Source organism: Ambystoma mexicanum, chromosome 9 (genome assembly GCF_040938575.1).
Source record: "Ambystoma mexicanum isolate Mex_15411 chromosome 9, UKY_AmexF1_1, whole genome shotgun sequence".
Lineage (NCBI taxonomy): Eukaryota > Metazoa > Chordata > Amphibia > Caudata > Ambystomatidae > Ambystoma > Ambystoma mexicanum.
Genome location: NC_090931.1, coordinates 1,054,833,158 through 1,054,858,830, shown reverse-complemented (window position 1 = coordinate 1,054,858,830; position 25,673 = coordinate 1,054,833,158). Strand labels below are relative to the sequence as shown.

The following is a 25,673-nucleotide window of genomic DNA, read 5'->3' as shown; positions in this document are numbered from 1 at the left end:
CGCTACGGTGGTGGACAAAGGAAAACCTGGAAAGAGGGAAACCCTTTGCCACACCCGCGGCGGAAGCCACTCTAACCACAGACGCATCCCTCACAGGATGGGGGGCTAACCTATCCCATCAGACTGCTCACGGAGTGTGGACTCCGAACGTAGCATCCAAACACATAAATCTACTGGAGCTACTAGCTGTGTTCAAGGCGCTAAAAGCCTTCCAGGTACACCTACAAGGCAAGACTGTGTTGGTCCTTACAGACAGCACCACTGCCATGTACTACATCAACAAGCAGGGGGGCACCCACTCTCCAGGACTGTCCAAACTGGCCCAAAATATATGGAAGTGGGCTCTCAAACAAAACATGTTCCTACTGTCACAACATGTACCAGGGGAACTCAATCTGCTGGCAGACAAACTCAGCAGAGATTTCCCCCTGCCCGAAGAGTACGAATGGCGACTGCACGAAGACATTGTCTTCGACGTCTTCACACAATGGGGATTCCCAGAAATAGACCTGTTCGCAACCCTGGAGAACTCACAATGCCAAAGTTACGCCTCCAGGTACCCCCAGAACCAATCCAAGGGGAACGGTCTGTCGATGCAATGGTCAGGGAAATTTGTTTACGCTTTTCCCCCGACTCACCTTCTCAACAAGGTGGTGCACAAGATGCACCAGGAACAAGTGACCATGATACTGGTGGCCCCAATGTGGGCCCGACAGCCATGGTTTGCTCACTTGATGGAGATGTCTCTATCTCCCCCATTGAAACTCCCCTGCCCTTACAACATGCTGTCACAAGACAAGGGCAGGACTCTGCATCCATGCCCCCAGAACATGAACTTAGCAGCTTGGCTCCTGAGATCATAGAATTCGGACATCTACAGCTCCCGCAGAGATGCATGGACATCCTCAGGGAAGCCAGAAAACCTAACACTCGCCACTGCTATTCTAGCAAGTGGAAGAGATTTGTCATGTGGTGCAGAGGTAAAAGCATCAACCCGATTGACTGCTCTCCCACACATATTGTTCTATACCTGACCCACTTATTGGATTCAGGTCTAGTGTTCAATTCCATTAAAGTCCACCTAGCGGCACTTTCTGCATACACCACTTCCCAACTCAAAGTGTCGTGGTGGAAGATCCCTGTTATAAAGGCCTTCATGGAGGGAGTAAAGAGAATACACCTACCGATAGCTGACCCAGCTCCCGGATGGGATCTTAACGTGGTACTTACCAGACTCATGGGCTCACCATTCGAACCCATGCACAAAGCATCTCTTAAACACCTGACTCTTAAGACTGCTTTTCTAATAGCTATCACCTCCATCAGGAGAGTAAGTGAACTACAGGCTCTTTCTGTTCTATACCCCTTCGTTACAGTTCACAGAGATAAGGTGGTTCTACGCACGCACCCAAGGTTTGCTCCCCCGAAATTCATCTCGAAATTCCACGTAAACCAGTCTATAGAACTGCCAACGTTCTTTCAAAATCCTTCCAACTTGGGAGAAAAAACTCTGCACACACTAGATGTGCGCAGAGCGGTCATGTTATACATGGAAAGAACCTGACCACTGAGGAAGACTAATCAGTTCTTCGTCTCGGTGGCAGCAGGAAGAGAAGGGGATGCAGTTTCAAAGTCCACTATTTCTAGATGGATTGTTCAATGCATCACTCTCTGCTATACTCTTGCTAAGAGAGAACTGCCCTTTAAGCCAAGAGCACACTCTACTCGAGGCACAGGGGCGTCCATAGCATTCATTGCAAATGTTCCCCTTGAGTCCATCTGCAAAGCGGCTACCTGGAGTTCTGTGCACACCTTTACAAAACACTACTGTCTAGATGCACACTCGAGATCTGACTCCCAGGTGGGACAGGCAGTATTAAGACATCTTTTCTCTACTGTTCCTTCTCATAACCCACCGCCAACTCCGGGTACTGCTCGCTAATCTATGCACAGCATGTGATTCTAAGCAGATTAACAAACATCAGAAGACAATGCATTACTTACCGTAAAAGCATTTCTGATGGTTGTATCTGCTTAGATTCACATGCGCCCACCCTTCCTCCCCGCTCGGATGGAAGGAACATAGACTTCCTTTTATAGCTCTCTTTTCTGTACTCACTCAAGTCTAGAAGGCTCCCTCAGGGCAGAAAAATACAAACAGAGGGACCTCGACGCGTGAGGGATTGTGGGTACAACGCACGTCACTATAGGGATAGTATTTCAGACACGCCTTGTCGTCGTCCCTTTTCGACTACGAAAAACAAAATGCAATACTCCGCAGTGACCACTGGATGTCGGACCTATGCACAGCATGTGAATCTAAGCAGATACAACCATCAGAAATGCTTTTACGGTAAGTAATGCATTGTCTTCCTTTTCGTGCAAGACAGAACATCCAAGGGACGAGTCACATGTTCAGAGTTTAGTCACATAATTTAAAACATTTCTGTAACTTATGCAAATACTAAGCCGCACATGATGAACTGGTATAGTTCCGACGACCAAAACAAACCTTGCATTGAGCATGGTATGGTTCATTTACTTTTTTATGACATTTTTATTCATCAAGGTTTTATAATAATCTTGATATTTACTTTTCGAATTTTCAACAATGCCTGCCTGTTCGATTAGCGGTTGCCCTTCGAAGACCCATGCTAAATCTGAAGGCACTACAATGCATGTATTCCTGAAAACTGTTGATCGAATAAGAGAATGGGTCAGGCATTGCGGATATCCACTGGATGAGCTGGAAAGTAGAGTCCAACAAGTCTTAGAGGACAAGAGGGGTGATCGATACCGCATCTGCAGCCGGCACTTTTCCTCGAACATGTACGCCACATCTTGGGTAACAAAGAAGAATAAACGGCGAACAACACGAAAATTGCTCGCAAACGCTATTCCAACTATATTCGTCCACATTCCGCCACTGGTGAGTCAAGTGTCCAGATTTAGCTTTAGGCCTTGCGGTAGTGTGTAGGTAGCCGAATGGATTAATTGATATTTTAGGTGTTGTGTCCCTTGTAATACTCCCTTGTAATACTTTCGATATTGATATGAGTGTATAGCTTTTTGAATAATGACATTTATCAATAAATTATTTTCCGATTTTATAACCCTCAAAGGAAATCTATTTATGGGCACAGGGAACTGTACTATATTGCGCATTTTCAATAGCATTATTCTCAAGTATTCTGTCGGTTTACATGTCCATTTTTTAATATTTGCATTTCATCATCAAACAATAATTTACCTTTACAACTGCTTGACTATCCACTGAATCTGAAGCAAGAACATTCTACATCCATGACGTGCCCGCAGTTATCAACCACTTCTAGCGCGTATCAGGTAATCATACTTGGCTATTCCGCTACAGACTTGTTTTATGCATGTCAAGTAATAGTTTTTATGTATCGTGTACTTATTTTACCAATTGTTTGGTTAGTGCTTTCCAATTGATATACACCTTAGTTGTCGTCCCCTGGTGTTTGTTTTCAGTTATAATTAGTGTTATCCATACTAATGCAAGTAGTGTCTTTCAGGGAGATGCTGAAGCGTCCACCACATTGACAACAGCTCTAGATGTTCTTCAGCAGCACGAGGTATGGATACTGACAGCTCCATCGACCGTGATCATCAGGACTGGAACACTTGTTGTTTGATTGTTCTACACCATGTTTCATTTGTGGTTAGCCATTGATATGTACCTGTGCGGTCGACCCCAAGTGTGTGTTGTGTTTTCAGTATTGTAATCCTTACTAATGCAAATACTATGTTTCAGGCAGTTGTTGAAGCGTTAACCCACGCACTTGATGTGGAGCCTGACATTCAAGTAATTCCAGGGGAAGCGGGACCATACGGATATGAATCAGCGCAACAGCTTTCGGAAGTGCGCACCACATTTACAACATCCATAGATATTCTTCAGCAGCACGAAGTATGGATACTGACAGCTCCATCGAGCATGATCATATAACGTGATTCCATTTGCTATACTTTCTTCCCTATTAACGCAAGTACTGTGTTTCAGGGAGATGATGGAGCTTCCACTACAATCACAAGATCCCATTTAGATGATGCAGATGTAAAGAAATCGGAGAAATAATTCGATTAAATCTGATCATAATTAAATATTCCTTGATTCTTTTAGACAATGCAACATTTGTGGTTATCTCTTTATATGTACCTCTGCCGTCGACCCCAAGTGTGTGTTATGTTTACAATATGTAAAACCATACTAACGCAAGTACTGTGTTTCAGGGAGTTGCTGATGCCTCCTCTTCTATACAATCATTCGTGGCAGTCCATGCAGAGCCAGAGGTATGGATACTGACAGCTCCATCGAACTAGGTCATCAGAGCTGGAATACTTGTCGATTGATTGTTCCACACAATGTTTAAATCGTGTTTGGCTATTGAGATGTACCTGTGTGTTCGTCCTCACGTGTGTTTTATGCTAACAATATTTTGATACACAGTAATGAAAATACTATGTATCAGGGAGCCTCATTCCGTGCTGTCTATGCGGATACAGAAAATATAGTCGTTGCAGTGCAAGAGGAAGGGGAGACATGCGGATATGAATCGGAGCAACAGCGTGCAGATATTGAAGGTCGAGTCAAAAAAGTTGCAAAGAAAAGAAACAAAAATAAGGTTAGTTACAAACAGTTCATAACTTTAGAAATGTATTTGTGCTGGGGACTATTGTATGTTTTTTTCCAGTCAATTGTGCTATACTTTATCTTGTGTTTAAACTGAACATTCCTTTTCCAATCTGTCCTCTAGTTACCCGTGGGTGTCCGAACTATACGTACACAGACAGTGAAGCGAATGAGAGATGTTGCTTGCCAGACCATTTACACTATGGAGGAACTATTAATTCAGACGCCGCGTGTTGAGACTAGAGATGCTCATGTCCAATGGACAGAACATGAAATGAATGTGTCCGGAGAATCCAGTAAAGTTGTAAAGGACCATTGCTACAGTGCGACCGCACCACCACAACAACATGATACTGGATGCATTGAAGATAGCTCTGAAGTAGTCGCAGATCAATTCACACAATCTACACCCGCCATAAAATTGCCACCAAAAAAGCTGTCGACATTGTTGTGTTCTCCCATTAATGTTGAAGTAGCAGATGTTGAAATGACAGAGAATGAACCAGCAGCAGCATTCACCGACGCATCAGAACTTGATAGCAGCGATATTTCTTTCAAATGTGGTCATATGTCCTCAACGTCACAGGCCGAAACAACTTTGACGCAGGATGACAGTCTAATGAAAGAGGGCAAATGCATAGTATTCGACAGTTCTTTGATGGATATTATAAGTATGCTGAAATGTGGGCATTCCGTCAGAGGGAAAGTATGTGGGAAGCCATTGATTCATGTGACTCGTCAAAAACAAGGCAGTAACGTCACAATACATGCCGCCTGTAGATTACATCATACGTTCTCATGGTCTGTACAACCGATGCTGGGGAAACTGCCAACAGGCAATCTACTGTGTGCAGCTGCATCACTTTTTAGTGGCTCCAGTTTTAGAAAGTTAGAGTCTTTCTTTCAGTTTGTGGGACTCCATTTCATTTAAAAAACGCAGTACTACAAATACCAACATGATTATCTGTTTCCGGCTATTAGTGATGCTTGGAAAATTGAACAATTGTCTCTAGCAAGTACATTTGAAGGCAAACGATTCAGGCTAGCTGGCGATGGACAGTGCGACAGCCCTGGATTTTCTGCCAAGTACTGCACCTACCACTTTCAGGACATGGATAGTAAGAAAATTGTGAGTTCGGTGGTCGTGCAGGTAACACAATGTACAGCCTCAGTGGCCATGGAGAAACTAGGATTTATAAAATCAGTGGAATATCTACAATCGAGGGGAATGCACATGGACCTCATAACCACGGACAGACACGTTTCAATTGCCAAGACAATGAGAGAGCAGTTCCCACATATTAAACATCAATTTGATGTATGGCATCTTGCTAAATCAATCAATAAGAAAATCTCGGCTGCAGGGAAAAAAAAAGGTTTGGAAAGTATTTCAGTGTGGTCCCAGTCTATCAGCAACCATCTTTGGTGGAGCTCCAAAACTTGTGGAGGGTCAGTGGAAATACTACTTGAGAAATGGAGGTCACTGATGCACCACTGTACCAACGTGCACCGCTGGTCAGAAAACCTACATTTCCACCAATGTGAACATGGCCCTTTGTCCCCAGTGGAGGCACGGAAGAAGAAGTGGTTGAATCCATCTTCACCGACACACAAAGCCATTGAGAAGATTGTTTTCGATAAAACTCTATCAAGAGATTTGAGTGGACTGACAGAATTCTTATGTGCCTAAAGTACAGGCCAAAGTGCTTGCATTTAAACATACAGGGCATGAGACATAGGACTCTACTTGCCCTCTTGGCCCATAACGAGAATCTCGGCCGTGAACAATCTAGGACTACGGGTAATGTAAGGATGCCTCGCTACACTAAGGCCTTTTCAAAAAGAAGTAAGCAATGGGTGATCAAACCAGTCTATGAGGAAATGGAGTTCGACTTTGTCAAAAGCCTTATTGTTGCTGTATTAGAGAAGCAAAGATATGGAATTTTGAACGTTTCTGTCCAGAGCACTGATCCATTGCCACCCAACATTGCCACTGTGCCATGTCCACCCAAACGAGAGCTGGTTGTGAAGTACAAATCCCGGTTTAAATAATTGTAATACGATTGTCTTTTTGTAAATAAATGTTATTGTACAGTGTACATACAAAGTACGCTAACCCTCACCCCTACCTTCACCATCCTGGGTGGCGAACAACCTGGGTGTCATCTTTGAATTCTCTCTCTATTCACCTCATATTGCTGACCTTGTCTATATGTGTATGTATATATTTTTGTTGATGTAACTAATTTTCACAATCTCATGTAAATGCTGCGCACTGTTAACCGAGGGGAGGCTTGCGTATTGCAAATAATAATTTTAAAAAAACAATAAATCTCACTTTCAACTCAACTCCTCGGGTACTTTATACTTTCCCTGACCTTCCCCAAAAAATTAAAAGTCTCAATAGTTATGGTTCTTTGGGGCTTCAAAGCTCGCAGACAACGAGGACAAAATTGGGGGCCTTAGAACGCGCCAAGCGAGCCGTTGCAGATGGGAGAGAAGCCAGTTTGCATTTGCACATTGAGGCGCAGTACATAGATGGATTCGAAACCTCAAGTTCTCACAGATGGCTTTACTACGGGATGTTGCAAAGAATGAATGTATGCTAATTTCTAGTGAAGGTCAGCGGCTTTGATTTTCAGCTCGCTCCCTGAAGAGGCCCACAACTCACACTGGCAGTATAAGATTCTATTGTTTTTTGACCATGAGAGACAGGGACCATGCCGAAAGAACTTCATTTGAAGGGGTGGGGGTGCAATAACGTAAGAGACGATAAGGCAGAAAATTCTGAAACTAGACCGAGTTTCATGTTAGTTCAGTATACGAAAAATCGTTGTCAAGAGCACAGTGGGATTTTACGGACTGCATTACGCAGAGACACAATGGAAATTGCAAATATAATGTAAGTAACTCTTTAGACGCTTTTATACCGGAATGAAGAATTAATGAATGGATGCATGAATAAATGAATGAATGAAGAGCTGGGAAAACGTTTGTGGGATCGTCCTTGTAGCGGGCACATGGGCATGCAGGTCCACATTCCACACGCATGTAGACAAAAAGTCGTTTCTCATTGTGTACTAACCTTGATTTATTTTGTTACTTTTCGCATTGATTTTAGAGCCGAACATACTCCATTGCACTATCCTTGAAAGCAAATAGTTTCAGCTCGGCCGTAATAAATAAAATGAATAATATTAATAAAGATCGGCTGGCGAGACTAATTATAAATTTTATGTTTTCAAAACGGATATATCCTTCCCTACTGCTACTGCCATCAGTTTCAGACCCCGGCAGATGGTTTTTTCAACCGCCAGCTGCAGCTTCTTGTAAACAGCTGCACCACTTTGATGATTTTATGGGACGATCGCCAAGGGCCCATATGCCCTTACGCGGTACTAGCGGCTAGAAGCAACATATCAACCTTTACGCTGGCCTAGTGCCTACTTGATGGAACAGCCTTGCGGTTCAACGTGCGACCAAAGTGCTTCTTTTAACGAAAACCAACACCCTGTGTACCATAAAGGAACAGCGCGTGACTCACGATAAACTTTTACGGATTTGCGGATAGAGATATAAGAAAATAAATGGCATTCCGAGTTCATATGGCAATTGCTGAATATTCTAAAAACATTTAATGTCAAATAAATGTACTTTACCAAATGTACCGTGTTGCTGTTTGATTTTAAAGTACAGTTTCATAGTCCGAATTGTGGCGCGCTGTGTTGTGAGTTGATCTGTGTTCGTTTCCGGGTTCTGTGTGAAGGCACGTAGAAGACGACTGGGCGCGTTTGCCTACGCAGCACAGAAACGTCACAGAGAGAGGTGGGGAATATGAATGTTTTGATAATGTCAGGCTCAGGGGCGGGGGGGATATGATTTAGTGCCGCAAAAGCAGGTCAGCCAGGGCAATGGGGGAAATGATAGGATTATCACAAAATGGCAGCTCACTGATGCCTTTTTTCGCGTGCGTTTAATGGACGAAAACTCGGGTAAGGTCCATAGGAAATTTTTCTAAAATGGAGCGATTTAGGCTTAAAAACACATGGCTGACCCGTAGGGGCAATAAAAAATGTTGACCGAACCATTCCTTTAAAAACTGCTGTTGGTCGGTTTTTACCCAGGTGGGCTTGCTATTGGGTGCATTAATGAACATACCAACAACCAGATGTACTTGCTGCTGGGATCAGTAATTAAATGGCAGCAGTATTTTAGTACTAATGGGGCTACACTTTTAGAGAGTGTCCCAACCGATTTGTTTACTAAAAAGTATAAACCAATTTTTGGTTGGCACTGCTTCAAATGTGTTCGCAGTCTACAAGCTGGAAGGTACATTCTTGATCAGGAAGGTGTTCTCCATAAAATCTCTTGCTGGTATGTCTATAACTAGTGTTACTCTAAATTTTGCATTGGCATTTTTTGGAATAAAAAAACTGGAATCCCTTTGAAGGTAAACAGAGTTCAATTGTTCACTTGGTATTGCCAAGTCCTGGTGGCGGTTTGGTTGAACATAAATATAAATATAAATCTGTTGCTTTCCCGTATGAGCGAAAGGTCCATCCGATTGTAAAGTGAAAATGAACTAGTAACTGTATGCTTTCTTTTCTGTTCCTTTTTATATGTAATATTTTGTTAAATATTCTTAATTTTCCCTTTTATCCTTACAGGCGGTTGTAAGGGCATTTTGCTGAATTCAAGGAAACGTTTATACGTTTTCCGAGCACTGATATTTATGTATGTCTTTTATATATATATATATATATATGTAAATTATGTGAAAGAATTGATCGAATATCACTAATGTTGAATTTTATATACATTTGTAAAGTTTAATTGTCAACTAAATCAAATAAAAAAATATATAAATCTGTATCTGGTGTGATACTTGCCTACGTGCAGATGCGATTATAATTACCAAAATCCATCTGATACTATTTTATTATCAAATGGTTTCCAGGGAATTCTGCAACCATTTATGGCTGTAAAATAGTGGCAATGTCAGCTTTTTATAGTGGACTTCTAGACAGATTATTTCTACTCCTAGACGCTCTGCAGATTGCATTGCAGTACTGAATATTACTATAGTATATGGCTGACTCAACCCTACACCTTATCTCTCATAACTGTTAGTGGTTGAATGCAGTCCATCCCTTCATCCTTCAAAAGATTCCATGCTGTGCAAAAGGGCCCAGCTTTTTTGCACAGTGCTGAGTTCTTTATCTGAGGTGCAGGGAAATTATATTTTCCAAGGATCACACCTTTCTGGTGAAGCCAGGATTTGATCGCAGATGTCCCAGCAGCCAGCAAGCCTCTCCCAACAAAGTTGAAAGAGATTTTAATATGGGCAGACCTTTCTAGGATTCCCTTTAAGGAACTTTAGAGGTGGAGATTTAATTTTGCACAGGAATAGTGTTATGTATGGGTGCGCTCACCGCCAACTCGGCCAGAGCTACAGTTTAGTTTGATGGATTTCCATCTGCTGTGGGGAATCGGCCAGATATTTTTACATTTTAAGAACTATATGTGAGCAATCGGGAGTAAGACGCAGAATCAGGGAGGTTATTTCGATTTTTAACCCTTTAAGTGCCATGGGTTTTCCCCCCAGTGCCAAGGCTTTTTTTAGTGATTTCGGTATGTCGCCATTCAATGCCTTGTAACTTTTTTGTTACATGAGATATCTCGGCCAAAATTGGCCCCTTTCTTTCCCACATGTAGGCGGTCGTAACGTCCTAGGTTGCTGTAGGTGGGTGAGAGAAAATAACCAAAAAGGCAGAACATTTTGGGGGTTTTCAAAAAATGCCAATAAAATGATGTACAAAGAAGCCTGTGGTTTTTTCCTTGTAAGAGCTAGGAACACATGGTTTGCTCTGCTGAACTCCCCAATTTCCTGGCTTTCAAGAACAGTGGAAACGAAAATATTTTTATTTTGATGTGGTTATCAACCGTTTTGTGAGAGGTAGGCGATTTTGGCCATTTTTGCCAATTGGATATGTGCGGACAGAATGGGAGAAAAGGGTAGGAAAGCCGAATTGGAGGACAGAAAGGCATACATTTCTGAAAAGTAGACAAAATTCCAAATATTTGCACAGGTCAGACAACAACTAGGTAGGGGAAAATTCCATAGATTGGGAAAAAAGCAGGAAAATGCCTGAAAAAAAGGTATGTGGTGGACATGGTTGACTTGGTACAGCAATGGCTTCTATGAATTTTGAGAAAAACAATGCTCCGCTACATTCCCCCGACTCTTGCAGTTAGGAAAGCACACAATTTATGTAGTGTTTCACAAAACAAGCAATACCACAATCCAAAAACTGAGCCATGGTACACAGGAGTTTTATGCTCACGGCCTGAGCAGACATACTTAGTATGTGTAAATCAGGAAAACCAATGTGGTGAGGAACGGCAAGCATACATTTTCTGAAAGAGCAAAGGCAGACCTTTCCAAGGGTAGGTGCCTTGTGCAGGTTACAAAAGTGTATGGTAGCTAAAGCAGCGACTAAATGTAGGCACATTTCGGAAATGAAAGGGTTGTGTGACAAAGGGCACCAGCAAATGCGTTGAAACGTTATGAAAAACACCACAAATGTCACACCTTCCGGCATTCCCAATGGTGTCCTGACGAAAATGGTACCTCACATTTGTGGGTGCACCTACCTGGGGGCCAAGGGGAAAGCCTAAAACACGGCTAACCCCAAGTCCTTTCCGACAGCTGAATTTCAGGATTTTTTCAGAAGCGTACACCATACAGACCTGGGCCCAGGGTGTCCAAGCCACCAAGAAAAACAGGGATACCCATGCATTTCCGAAAAGAGGACGCACGTGGGAATCCTCAGAGGTCTGACTTGCGCAAATCGGCCAGAATTTATTACCCAGAAACCCTGGCAAAGTCCGAAAGGTGGTGTAAAAAAACCCAATTTCCGCACATTTCACTCGGCTCAACCACCGAAACACGACGCCAACAACACATGGCCTACCTTCGCGCGTTCCCACACGTGTCTTGATGAAAACGGTACCTCATGTGTGGCTGCACCTTCCTGAGCCCCAAGGGGAAAGCCTAAAACACGGCTAACCCCAAGTCTTTTCCGACAGCTGAATTTCAGGATTTTTTCAGAAGCGCACACCATACAAATCTGGGCCTAGGGTAGGGTGTCCAAGCCACCAAGGAAAACAGGGAACCCTATGCATTTCCGAAAGAGGACATCTGTGGGAATCCGCAGAGGTCTGACTTGTGCAAATCGGCCCAGAATTTATTACCCAGCAACCCCGGCAAAGTCCGAAATGTGGCGAAACAAATTGCAATTTCCGCACATTTCACTCGGCTCACCCACGGAAACACGCTGCCAACAACACATGGCCTACCTTCGCGCGTTCCCACACGTGTCCTGATGAAAACGGTACCTCACATGTGTGGGTGCACCTACCTGGGCGCAAAAGGGAAAGCCTAAAACACTGCTAACCCCGACAGCTGAATTTCAGGGTTTTTTCTGAAGCACACACCATACAGATATGATCCTAGGGTGTCCAAGCCACCAAGGAAAACAGGGAACCTCATGCATTTCCGAAAAGAGGACACCCGTGGGAACCCGCAGAGGTCTGACTTGCACAAATTGGCCCAGAATTTATTACCCATAAACCCGGCAAAGTCCGAAATGTGGCGAAAAACCCCCAATGTACTCAACATTTCACTCGGCTCACCCACCGAAACACATGGCCTACCTTCCCGCGTTCCCACTGGTGTCCCGACGAAAACGGTACCTTGCATGTGTGGGTGCAGCTACCTGGGCGGCAAGGGGAAAGCCGAAAACACGGCTAACTCCAAGTCTTTTCAAACAGCAGAATTTTTAGAATTCTGCTGAAGCGCACACCATACAGATATGGGCCTATGGTGTCCAAGCCACTAAGGAAAACGGGGAACCCCACGCATTTCCGAAAAGAGGACACCCGTGGGAATGCACAGACGTCTGACTTGCACGAAGCGGCCCAGAATTTATTACCCAGAACCCCTGACAAATTGAACATTGTGTTTTTTCCCCGTCAAATATCACACTTTGTCGGGGATTGTGGGTAATTAATTTCCGGGTCGCTTTGCGCAAGTCAGACCGCAAGGTATGACATCTGTTGTTGCCAATGTGTTTCGGTGAGTGGACAGAGGGAAATGTGTTTGAAATTGGCTGGAAATGAACACAATTCTCAGACATTTCACTCTGGCCACCCACCGAAACACGCTGTCAACAACACATTTCTGAAAAGAGGACACCCGTGGGAATGCGCAGGGTCTGACTTGCGCGAAGCAGCCCAGAATTTATTACCCAGAAATCCCGACGATGATGATGATGATTCTTTAAAACCAAGGAACTATTTCTACCAACTAAAGCTGGGAAGATATTTGGTTAAGGGCCTTATGTTGCAGACTGGTCTCAAATCCCGGCTTCTCAATTACCTGACGTGTGTGATCCGTGGCAAATCATTTTATCTCACTGTGTGTTATCTGCCAGAATTAGAAGTGCCCACATGCCATTCATTTAACATGTGTACGCTACACAAAAAAAGCTTACTCAAGGTACTGCTTCATAACAGATCCCTAGAGACTAGTGGGTGAGTCACCTTCAGGTTTCTCACACAAGCCACTCTTGGAGCTGAAATCAGAAGGCAATGACTCTGTTACAAGATCTGAGATTGGTTCCTTTCAGAAGGCTTGAAATGTACCAATCTGCCACGGCAAATTGACTATATGAGGGGATTAGGCCCCATCCCCCTTATTTGAGTCATCTTTGCACACCAGAAAAAGGCTGTCGCTGCAACTTCATTGGGGCACAGTATTCCAAAGGTCTTCAGCCATTGGGGTGAAGATAATGCTTTTCTGGGAGGGAGTCCTCCCCTCCCCTCAACCATTCCAGAGGAATATTTGAAGTGACCTACTCTTGGGATCGGTCTGCCTGCTGCTTGCACAATGGTACCCCGGACTCTGACTGCTTAAGTGGCAAACCCTGCAAGTGTCCCTGGCATCGTCCCTGAGTGGGAAGGGCAGAAGAAGGGCTCTCCTTTCCTCTGAGATCCTGGACAGGGTCTTTCAGCACATCAACGACCTTCTGTTAGAAAAGGCCTGCCTGCTGTGTGGACACTGGTGCCCAGGACTCTGTCTGCTGAAATGGAAAGTCCTGCAAGTGTCCCTGGCAACCTAACTGGCTGGGAAGAGCAGAAGTAGGGCTCTTTCTTTCCATAGAGATTCTGGATAGGGCCTCACAACGCCCCAGGAACAAAGAAAATGTATTTGGTTCTCTCTGCAAATGCAAGTGATGTTATAGCTTGTTCAATTGCACGGCGTTGCTGATTCATGTTACAGAATTTCAACCAACTCCAGCCTGATTCGATGCACCAGAAAGTTCCAAGAATCTCAGCTTGATGCTGTTGAAACCATGAATAAAGATATCATGAAATGTAAAGTGTTTCTCCCCCCTGTTCTGTGGGCCCTAATGACAATTAAGACCCCACCCCTTAACTTTTTAAAAATCTTATTCCTAAAATTGAACATTTCCGCAAAGACAATTGCCTGCATATCCCTGTCTGCATTTTCAGTGTGTCCATTTCAACCAGACGTCTGCACATTCTGTGTATTTCATACAGGGCTGAGTTGTTTGTCTTTGTATTAGTTTCTGTCATTTTAGTATGATTAAAGTCTTGTATTTCCTTATAGAAACATGATTGGACATTTCTTTTATTTTGGCACCACAGTACTATTGCTGCTTTGGCTGCTTCTTTTCTGGCTCACAAACCTCTTGAAGAGTTAAACCTGTCCTTGCCCCTGCTATCTTGTAGAAGCAAAGGAGGTGCACCATTCATGTTGTCACCTTCGTGACTGAAAGCACTGCTGCTTTAGTAGTTGTTCGGGGCTGCGTAGGAGTTTAGAAACCACTACTCATTTCTGTAGTCTTCCAGAGCACTAGCCCTTTCATCTCAGTTTGCTTAAAGCATTCTGGTTCCGCTGTGCTAACTGGGCATAATGCTGTATTGCCTTGCACCGCAATAGTAACTTTGCATGTCCTGAAAATCGTTTGAGAACTTAGGTAACGGATGGCAATGGTGCGAGTTCCCATGGCTTTGAGGGACATCCCCCAAGGCTGTGATTACCAGTGGTTTTATAAGACCCGAAAATGGTTTGAGTATGTGGTCTTTTTTTAATGAAAAAAACTAGTACATGATATCATCTGCCAAATGATGTGAATGCAAAAGCATATAATTCTAGTACTTGACACAAGGTTGTACTCCCTTGCCATATAAAAGACCGAATTAATGATATTTGGGACCAACGCAGCTAGAGCAAGACTGAACCATCAATATGAGTTTTTTAATATCAATGAGTCCCAAATAAAAGTTGTGAACAAAGTCAAAACTCTGGGGATGCACATGGAAGCATCACTGAGCGCAGAGTCCCAGGTCATGCATTTGACTAAGACCTACTCATATTACCTGAGACTCTTACACAGAATATGCCCCTATTTAAGTGAGGAAAATTGCGCTACAGTAGCAGGAGCCACCAGGTTGGATTACGGCAATGCCCTGCTACTAGGAGCAAACAAAAGGAACATTGCAAAATGGCAAAAAATACAAAATGGGGCTGTGAGAAAGGAAAGGAAAAAGGAAAACAGAACACATCAGTGAAGATAGGAGAAATCTACACTGGCTTACTATCGAAGATAGAATTCAGTTCAAAGCCCTTACGCTAGCCCATAGGTACGTTCATGGGAAATACCCAGCATACCTCAAGAAGAAACTGGTGACCTATATACCGAGATGGGCACTCCGGTCTGAAGCTCAGGGCAACCTCGTAACAACCAGTTTCAGAAAAACCAAGGGACTCGGCAAAGCCTTTCACACCAAAGCTGTGACCTTATGGAATAACCTCCCACCACAAATAAAACTAGAGCTCTCATACAGTACATTCCGAAAGAAACTCAAGAACCACTTGTTTAGCCCATCTGAAAATCTATAGACTAATGTTGTCCTGTGACTGTGTGTGTACTTGTGGCACCCTGATGCTGCAGGCTACGGCGCAGTGCAGATAAATAAAGATAATGTTAATGTTTGACCACAATCCCAATATATCAGCCAAAACTATTGGCATTGTCAGTGCTCATTTATTAGTACCTCTCTGACTCGTAAATGCCTCATCTTTAACTTTTATTGTTGTGATGTGCACTTGCCATCATATCTTGTTATTGCTTTCGATTAATTTTATCCGTGAGGAATTTCCATCAGGCAAGGATGTGAAAGTCCTTGCTTTTTTTATTTTTATTAAATAATAAAATGATGCAGGTAATTCCATCTCTGAAAGGGTAATCTGCTGATCAGATTCCTCTTTTATAGCATAGTGTGTACGTGTGGCCTGCTGCATCAGTATCCTGATTTGCAGCACCTGCTCTACCAGTGGCACAGAGCAGGTTCAGAGGTCACAGCTGCCCATATTACAGCTGCAGTGAAAGCCAAGTCTCTGCAGCACATGGGCTGCATTTAGGATATGCACCACTGTACCAAAACTATGATTATCATAAATAGCCCATGATGGTGGTAGGGTACATTCTAAGAATAAAGCTATGCCTGGGTTAAGGCTAGCTACATGACATTACTTATGATCATTACAGCCACATTCAGTTTGATATCGCACATGTGTCTGCTCCTGAGACCTAAGCGTTGCTGTGGAAGGTGATGTGTATTCTGGCCAGACAGGTTGAGCCTGTCAAATGACAGGGCAGGAACCCAAATGGCCATGCCTCCTCCTTTATGATCTCTTTGTGAGGGCAAGTAAGACTCTCTACCAGGGAAAGCAAAACAGCAGGCAGCTGCCCTGGGCCCAGGCATCAAAAGAGCACGCCCATTCAAAGGGAGTAGCCTCAGACCACGGTGCTTCATTTCTAAAGGCCTTTGATCCTATTGATAAGGGAAGGGGTTGGGGTTGGTGTAGCCAGAGAAGGATCTGTACAGGTTTGGGATGAATTTGCCATTTTGAATCTCTGCTTCTCTTTCTCTTGCCAGTCCCCTCTACTTGAAGCACAAAGCACTTTCAGTGTGATGTCAGAAGGGGCAAAGTCCACTCAGTTAAAGAGCAGGGATTGGACCCCTAAAGCAGGCTAGCTTTAGTCCCATCATCTTTGGGCTTTAACCTTTAAAAGAAGGTGTCTCAAACCACTTACTGGATTCATAATTTGGACACAAATGTTGAAAGAAGATTTCATTGGACCCTGCTGGGAGAGCAGTCATTTCCAGAGTTCTCCAATTGTGAGGTAAAGGAAGGTGTTCGAATGCAGAGACGAGCTCTGTCCCTAACCATACCCAGGGACCATTGTGGGTGACTTCTGCTGCTGGACCAAGATCGCATCTCTGTCAATCACCCTGCTGCCTGGGACCTCACCATGTTTCAGGACCCCTGAAGGTGTGTGCCAGCCACCCCTGTGTTTGGGAGCCCTGGGAAAGGACTAACCTTGGACCTCAATGCCGTGGAGTGGGACTCACATCTCCTGAAAGCCCGAACAGCCAAGATCCCAGTGTTTTCGATGCCAACTTGCTGCAAGCGTGATTTAATTGTGGACGACGCCAAGCAAACCTCCAGGACCCTTCAAAGCTGCCTTTGTAATTCATTAATTTCCAAACTGCTATTTTCTGTTGAACTCTGTTCTCCGCTGCACTGCGCCAGCTGAAGCACGCCTTTACCCATGCTCGAACCAAAAAAGTACTGCTGCCTTGCGTTGCTCGAGTTACCATTTGAAGGACCAGCTTCTTCATCGCCACTTCTGTAAATTGATCGACCCAAACCTGATGTCTCCTGAACAGCAACCTCTGAGCCTCTGCATCCCATTGACTTGCCTACACATCCTGGTACCAGTTCACTGCCCTCGAACTTCATCTGCCAACCGAACCTGCCGATCCGCACCACACGAGTAGACGCTTTGAGACCATAGCTTGCCACTGGACCATTTTGACTGCTGCATCCTCAAAACAAAAAGAACCTGTGAATGACTCAGAGAAGCCTGATTCAACACTGTCAAACCACTAAGACATTTACAAAGGTATTACTGATTGTTCTCCAGCATGGGGTCTGGCATGGATTCACATGCTCATGAATATTCCCTCTTGTCAGGCTGGGAATCCTCGGAAAAAGAAAAACAGTTTCACTTTCACTTCCAAACTGTATTTCTCCTCTAAACCAATCACTGTCCTCTGTCATACTGCCCCCATCCAATGACTGTCCTCTCACTAAGCCCCTCCTCTGGCAGCCATCTTCAGATTTTTACTGCACGCTTCAGTGTTGGGAGTCCTCAAGATAAGGCCAAAAAGCGCAAGTCCAAGTCCACCATGGTCGCAGCGGAAGTGGGTCCCACGAAAGACCGGGCGCGATCGACATCACCTTCCGCCTCCATTGCCAGCCAGCAGTCGAGCTCCTCCTCGAAGAGAAAGTCGTCCAGCCCGGCTAAACTGTGGGAGAAGCCCGAGAAACCGCGGACAGAGGAGAAGAAGGTTGAGCTGCCCAAGTCCAAGAAGGCCCAGGCAGCACAGGATAAGTCTTCTTCGAAAATAGAGCTAGTGACCTTGAGAAGGTAGCCCCCACAGCTCTGAAGGTATCCCTCCCTCCGAGGCGCAAGGCCACTGTAGTGACTTTGACAAGGTCTGTCGGCACACATGAGAAGGGGACACCGTCTCAGAACCCGGTTCCAGCACCTCAGGGAGGAAAAGGGAGAGGGGCGAAGAAGGGCCCAGATCAGTCCCAGGCCATGGCCCAAGCCATGGAAATTGCATCCATAAAAGACGAGAACCTGGAGTCATTGAACATGGTCCACGAGGACGTGGAAGAGGAGGACGACGCAGTGACCGCACAGGGCCTAGTGTTCCATTCACGCCATTCCGCCGAGCAATGTTTCTCTGGACATCCTATCAACCCTCCACACCTTGGTGTCGGAGATCCAGAAGAGGATGCCACAGGGTCGGTTCCAATGGTCCCCTAGGTCCCCGACCAACCGCCTCCGAAGAAGAGGAAGCGCCATCCGACACCCTCATTTCAGCCTCCACATCCGTGTCAGCCCCCCTTTCCCCCAGCAGACCCGGGTTCGGGGAAAGATAGGGCCACGATGACGGATGACGATGAAGATATCATTGCAGCAGGCGGCGTGTCCCCACAGCCTAGAGCATTCTCACCAGACGCGGTGTGGTCGTTTCATTCCATTATCGCCAGAGCCTCCGAGCTGCTCAAGCTTCTGCCCCAAGAAACCAGGAAGGAGGGTTTCCTGTACCAGAGGCGCAAGGCCAAGTGGAAGATAGGGGATAGGCGGAAGAAGTACCGGGTACCGGAATCCGCACCCAAGTGCCTGAGGTTGCAACCATTGCTGGATTCGGTGGTTTTGGTGGCCATGAGGAAATGGTCAGCTAACCCGTCCTTGTCGTCTTCAGTCCCTACGGACAGCGAGGGTAAGAAGATGGACGCCATGCAGAGGAAGGTAATCTACACAGCAACGTCCACCATCCAGGCGGACAGCACACTGGCGATCCTAGCCAGGTATAACAGGGAGCTGTGGAACAAGCTGGGTCCGATTTTGGAATTCTTCCCGGATGACAAGAGGATGGAGGCGATCACCCTCTTCCAGGAGGGAGAGGTAACGTCGGATCACGCCATCACAGTGGTGCTGGGCGTTGCCGACATGGGGTTTCGGCAGATGGGGAACGGTGTCTGCCTTCGTCGCCATGGCTGGATGAAGGCCTTGAATGTCCACCATGAGGTCAAAACGAAGGTGCTGGACATGCCTTTCGATGGAGATAACCTTTTCGGGAAGGTCGTCAACGAGTCCCTACAGGCCATCAAGACGGATACGGAGTCGGACCATTCCCTGGGCACCCTCCAGCAGCACTGCTCTTCTTTTTGCTCCTCCAGAGGAAAGTTGGGCAGGTCTTCAAAAGGTTTTTGCTGGGTTCCTACCTAAATGGTGCTTGCAAACATAATTATAAGCTTCTTTTTGGTTTATTTGGTTTGTTTTTGTCATTCACTGTTCAACAAAATATGAGTAGTCCACACGTTTGTTTCTGATACCATCGTGGATTTGTATTTTTAGTTATTGTTTTAATCACCATAGTTGCCGACACGTGTTTCGACCAATAGAAGGTCTTTATCAAGGATACACCCATTTACAGGTGATATGTTTAGATATCAAGCATCATATCAAACCATCATTGTCAAGGGTGCAGCGTGACAAATGAATTAGGTGCAACAAGTGAGGCCGTTAATATTGCATACATAAAAGATTAATCACAACCATTTTTATCCGGTAGCAAGGAATATAAGTTCAGTAGATGTCAACATGTAGAATATGCATATGTGACAAGGAGAGAATGGAAAAAGTAGAGAGGTTGATGCAAAGGGGGAAGAAGAGAAGGGAAGAAGGTGTTAGCAGTGTTAGTTGGTTGCGTATTCGACCAATTTAAGAGTTCAAGAAGTGGGCATGGTAAGTATTTAATTAACGCTCACCTTGGATTAGGGTGTCTATTACGTGGTACTTTAGGTGGGGCAGGTGGCCCAGGATAAGTATTGATCACCAGTGGTACATCTAAGGAAAGACAGGGGGCGTGGGGCATTAATGGTGTGATAATCGTTCTGTAGTTCACACTAATTATCGTCCGTGGCAGTAATAAGTAACTAGGGTAAGAGCATTACGGTTTGTGCGCAACTAATGTAAGTCATAGGGCGTGATAGTGGTGACCTCAATACAGATGGCACATTGCAGAGAAACATGTGTAGTGCATATTGAAAATGCTTTCTTGGTTGTTGATAATGCCAATAGTCGAGTTGCTTGGGATTGGAGAGGCCCTGTGTTTCATATGGGCGGTGGGAGCAGTGGTGTGGATTGCGTGGTTGGAAGCAGTGTGGAAATCGCCTGTTTCTGAATTAAGTGCCACTTTTTGGGGCATTTCCACTATACAAGGAAAGCCTGGAATTTGAGAAGGAAATTAGCAGAGATGTAATTCTAATTGAGACTTTTACAATTAGAATATTAATGTATTTTATCAATTATTTTTAGAATGGGTTTCTATTCCTACTGATCGAAAGAAAAATGAGTATTATGCATGCAAAAAAAGTTTTTCAGTTTGAGTTCATATATATGAACATTTTGGCAAAGTTTGGAATTTCAAAGGGTGACTTTCTACCAACTTGGTACAGGCTACACGTAGTTTCTTTAGGTAGTGCTGTCTTTTTGAACACCAGCATTGTGTGTTGTGGGTATTGTGAGAAAGGTGCTGTTAGCATAACAAGATCAAGGCATTGCACACGACAAGGGGATACTTGGTAGTCTTGGCCTCCTATTGGCCTAAAAACCATCAGAAAAGAGTTCTGACCATCCGTATTGCGAGCAGCTGAATATGAATCAATGGAAATGTTTATATTTGAGTTGAATACATTTTTACCCCGAATCATTTTTATTTTAACAGTCTGGAAATTATGAGCAGAGAATACGGGAATTGCAGAAAGAGATTGAAGGTCAAAAAAGACTTATCACACATCTTATGTCACAGTTGGCAAACAATCCTACTGCTGGTAAAGGTAAGCCTTTTGCTTGTATTTCATTTACATTTTTTGCATAAAGAGCAGCAGTAGCATGGTGGGGAAAAATGGCTATAGGGGTCATTTGATGTAGATATTCTAGACCTATACCCGCCTCTGACATTCCTGTCATACAGCCTTTCATACTTCTGCCAGAAGCTCTTAACTGCAATTGATTAAAAGTATGGTTGCACCAATGCTGTACAATGTTCTCATTTGTAATGCCAAGCGAATACAACTGCAGAGCACAATCCTACTTTTCAACACCTCAGAGAGTGTGTTTTTGTTTGATTGCTTTAAAGAACTATCTTTATACTGATTTTCTTTAAGTCAGAAAACAAGTAATCTTTCCATGATGCCCTGCCTCTCCACTCTCCAGTACATTACCTGGGTATTTCCCCAGTGCGTGCACTTCTTGGGGGCCTGTTCTTACGGTCCCTCCTTCCACACAGTGGTGTAATTTGAACCCTATAATGCTATCACAGTATAGACTGCACCAGCGCCTGAAGGGTTTTTCGTCAGTGCTTGCAGAAGTATGTAGAGGGGGCTTGGTATCAATCAGCTGCTTTGTGATGCTTGAAGAGTGCATAATGGTGAAAGCTTGGTTATAGTGTCTGATATTTTGTAGAAACTAGTGCAACTAGGTTGGGGAGATTGTTGTCAAAGGTTGCTTTTGTCTCAATGCTGCTTGATAACATTAATATTTGTTCCACCTTTGTGCAGCATTACAGGGTGGATAACGAGTATAATACATAAGGTTCCCAGCCTATAACAACCAGTTGCTCTGTGTTGCAGAGGGTGCCTTTCATTTACCCACGGCATGTCAACTAAAGAAATATATTCATGAGTGCCATACTGGACTTCCATTGCAATGTTATCGTTGCTTGTGTGTTAGCTCTTTGATACTGTTTCTATTCAGTATCCATTTTCCATGTGCGTGACACCTTTTACAGCACACAATGATTCATTCGCTATATTGTATCGCACAATTATATTACAGCAGAGCATTTTCAATTGGATATGGTTTTGCAAGCAAAAGTATAATTCAAGGTACCCCAATATATGTAGCACTTCAGGGCATGATGTATCGGCCTACAGTTGACTTGTAGGAAGCATGGGCTACTTCCAGTTGTTTGATATCTACATTTTAGAGAGCAAGCAAAGTAAGACAGGAATTAAAATAAGGTGGCACACCTTTAATCTCCAAGTGCTTATTTTGAAACGTGGAAGAGAAACAAAATCAATTCAATAATCGTATCCTTTAAACTAGCACTACTTCAGTTCAGTTTAAAAAGAAGCATTGGCAAAGTCAATAGTTCTAGCGTTTACTGCTGTTCTTTGCATTTATAGCCACCAGGATGCAAGGAGAAGATTCTAAAGTTTCAAAGGAGGATGTAATGGGGGGTGCGGGTGTGCAAGAGAATGAGAAGGAAGGAGAATAGAGCTAGGGAGGAAACGATTGAGAGGGTGTGATGAGCAAGAGGAACTATGTGCGGGAAAGCTTGATAGTCGGGGGGGGTAAGAAATAAAGCAAAAGGATGACAGGGGTTAGGGAGTGGGGTTGGGGCAGATGGGTTATAGAGAGAGTTGGGTGGGTGGGGGTAGAGAGAGTGGGGGTATGGTGGGCAGAGGTAGAGAGTGGCGCTAGGGTGGGTGGGTGGATGGATTGTAGAGAGATTGGAGGTAGGGTGGGTGGTTGGGGTAGAGAGTGGAGGTATGGTGGATGGTTGGGGTCGGGTGGGTGGAGGTAGAGAGGGCGGAGATAGGGTGGGTGTGGATAGAGTGTGGGTTGGGTGGGGGAGGCTCAGTGATTGGGGTAGAGAGTGGGGATAAGGTGGGTGGGGGTAGAGAGTGGGGGTAGGGTGGGTGGGGGTAGGGAGGGTGAGGTTAGGGTGAGGGAGTGGGGGTAGAGTGGGTGGGTTAGGCTAAAGCATACATTCGTTTTCAAAAATTGATTAGCAGAATTTTCTAATTACATTTTTCTCGATCAGCAAACAAACTCGTTTGATTAGCAAATGTTGGACTAATATTTTTACTGTTACCAAAAGTTATTTGTACCCAAGATATAAAATGAGCAACAATACAGCAGTTATGTGTACCGCTGAAGTAAGAAATTAGTGAGAAGAGACAGGCCTTGCAAAATTGTTAAAATTCTGATAGTCCTGATGGTCAAGTAACTTATTTTACCTACTCGACCTGCACTCGAACCATGGCAACTGACATAAAATGTAAATGGACTTTCTGTAAAATGGTGCTTGTCACCACAAACCCACTTTGTTTGGCACACTACGTCCACACAGAGGTCAGCCATGCACAGTGAAACATGCATTTGACATTTATTGCAAACAGTGCAAATGTTTTTCAAACATCACTTGCAAATGGCACTCGCTCTTCATAAAATCTACTCGACTATGTGAGTGGGCGAAAAGACTTTGCGAGCCCCGGTTGAGTGCCTGTAAAATGTAAACGATTAGCTGCATGATTGGACACAAATAGATATGGGCTCTAAAAACAGTTTGTCCAGTGAAGGCAAGACCCTGAACCCTCACACCAGACAGAATACAACCCGACAGATGAGAGCAACAGCAAAGAACTCTGATGCTAAGAACATTCTGCCAAAAAAGGGTAAAGCAGAGGTTTAAGAGAAGACACGTCGTCATAGTGATGCAATACATACATACAGTAAAAACCTGCACGGCTGGTTGGTGTGCGCCTATACTTGATCCACCTGCCCCATAAGGAATGCTAGTTCATTGGTTCCAGGCCAGTCCGTCCGTCTTCCAGCACGTGGGTGCCACAGAGATCATCTTCTTCGTCGGTGAGAAGGTCAAAGAACAAATTAACTAAACTCCTAACACAATGCCACTTTATCATTATACTGTGCACCTGGCAGGTGCGTTACGATTGGCACAAAGGTTGTTCTCCTCCACACACACATTTCACTCACTCCCTTCCACGCCATCTGGCTCAAAGGTCTCCACCCTCGTTTTGAACTATAATGTATCCCTCCCAGCACCTAGCAATACAAATCATACGATTGTCAATCAAAGACGTGTACTGTCCGTCCTCGTTGAACATTTCAGGACTTGCTACTTAAGGGTTGGTGGTCAAAGAGCACCTAGTGCCATGGAATTCAGGGATCTTGAGGTTTAGTCAGTTATATGGGCTATAACTCGTGGTCGTCTGGGGATGGGCCGGTTCATGCTTTGGCCAGTGTGAGATAACATGCACACCAGGCGCTGGGCTATGATCGCGGCCTTGTAGGGCAGATTCCTTGCAGAGAGAAAAACATCTTTGCAACACTGTTAGAACAATGAATGAGCTTTATGGCGGTTGGGGGGCGTGGGTTGCCCTCATGAGAGCTCTGGCATGGCTGGAGATTTCCCTCATTGCGCAATTAGGGCCTAGTACATGAAAAGCTGCATTCGCCGTGCAGGCCTTGTCTCCAAACTATGGTTACTAACATCTACACAGAATGCACTAACATTTATACAAAATGGCAGTCTTGCTCGCGCCTTAAGCTATAGTATGTGGGTTGATTATAAGGGGGTGGGGTACTACCACCGTCCCCCCAAACCCCTGGCCCATCGTAGTGCTTCGAATGCCTCTCACCTTACTCTGAAATGCTTAGGGGGGTGGGACGGGGTCGTCTCCTTCCCAACATTCCCCCCGTTCCTTACTTTATACATTAACAAACTCCTTAATACCCCTGCAGGAGATCTTTTACAAATGGGGACACCCTCAAGTGGACCTCTTTGCCTCCTGGGGCAACAACAAGTGCCAACTTTTCGCCTCCTGGCAGGGTCAGGCACGGGCTCCCTGAGCGATGCGTTCCAAATCCGGCAGGACGGAATGACAGCATACGCCTTTCCGCCCACACCACTGATTCACAGGGTGTATTGGCTTGGTGTTTGCTCTCTATGGTTCTTGATATCGTATTGCAATCCACGGTTTGTGGTATGACATTGCAATTGCCTGCATTCTTCACTTCTAGGTTCCCTGCTGAACTCTGTGTTTTGCTTTTGGTACTGAATTGTATTTGCTTCCTTTACTTCAAGGTACCCTCATGTGATTTGTGCTTTGCCTGGTTCGTCTACATCTGCATTCTCTACGTCTAGGTTTCCAGTTGTGCTCTTTTCTTTCTGATGGGTCTGTACTGCATCTGATTTGTAAGTCTGTTTTTCTTGTTCTTTGTTGTGCCCCCCTCCCTTTCATGTCCCCCCGGTGCCTCCCTCCTGTCTGTCCCTCCCTGCGTGAACTCCCCTCCCCCCTCTTCTGCCTGGGCTCCCCCTTCTTCCTCCCTGCACCCCCTATGGTGCTCTCAGTCTGACCTATCGTGTTTTACTGCTTTTCTATCGACAATCCTATCCCTCTCACTAGGTCTGGCAGGAAGCCGTTCAAAAGGGACATCCTGGTCTCCGTCCCAGGCCTCCCTATCGC

The 25,673-nt window shown here is 44.8% G+C and overlaps 1 protein-coding gene across 3 annotated transcripts in view; it reads left to right on the top strand.

The window, feature by feature from the left end:
- The window catches only part of TANK (TRAF family member associated NFKB activator), a 909,733-nt gene that overhangs the window by 374,099 nt on the left and 509,961 nt on the right, over positions 1-25,673 (top strand). For all 3 annotated transcript variants that reach the window (XM_069616338.1, XM_069616339.1, XM_069616340.1), the window contains exon 3: positions 21,122-21,233. In XM_069616338.1, the coding sequence (XP_069472439.1) occupies positions 21,122-21,233 (112 nt within the window). The remainder of the gene's footprint in view (positions 1-21,121; positions 21,234-25,673) is intronic.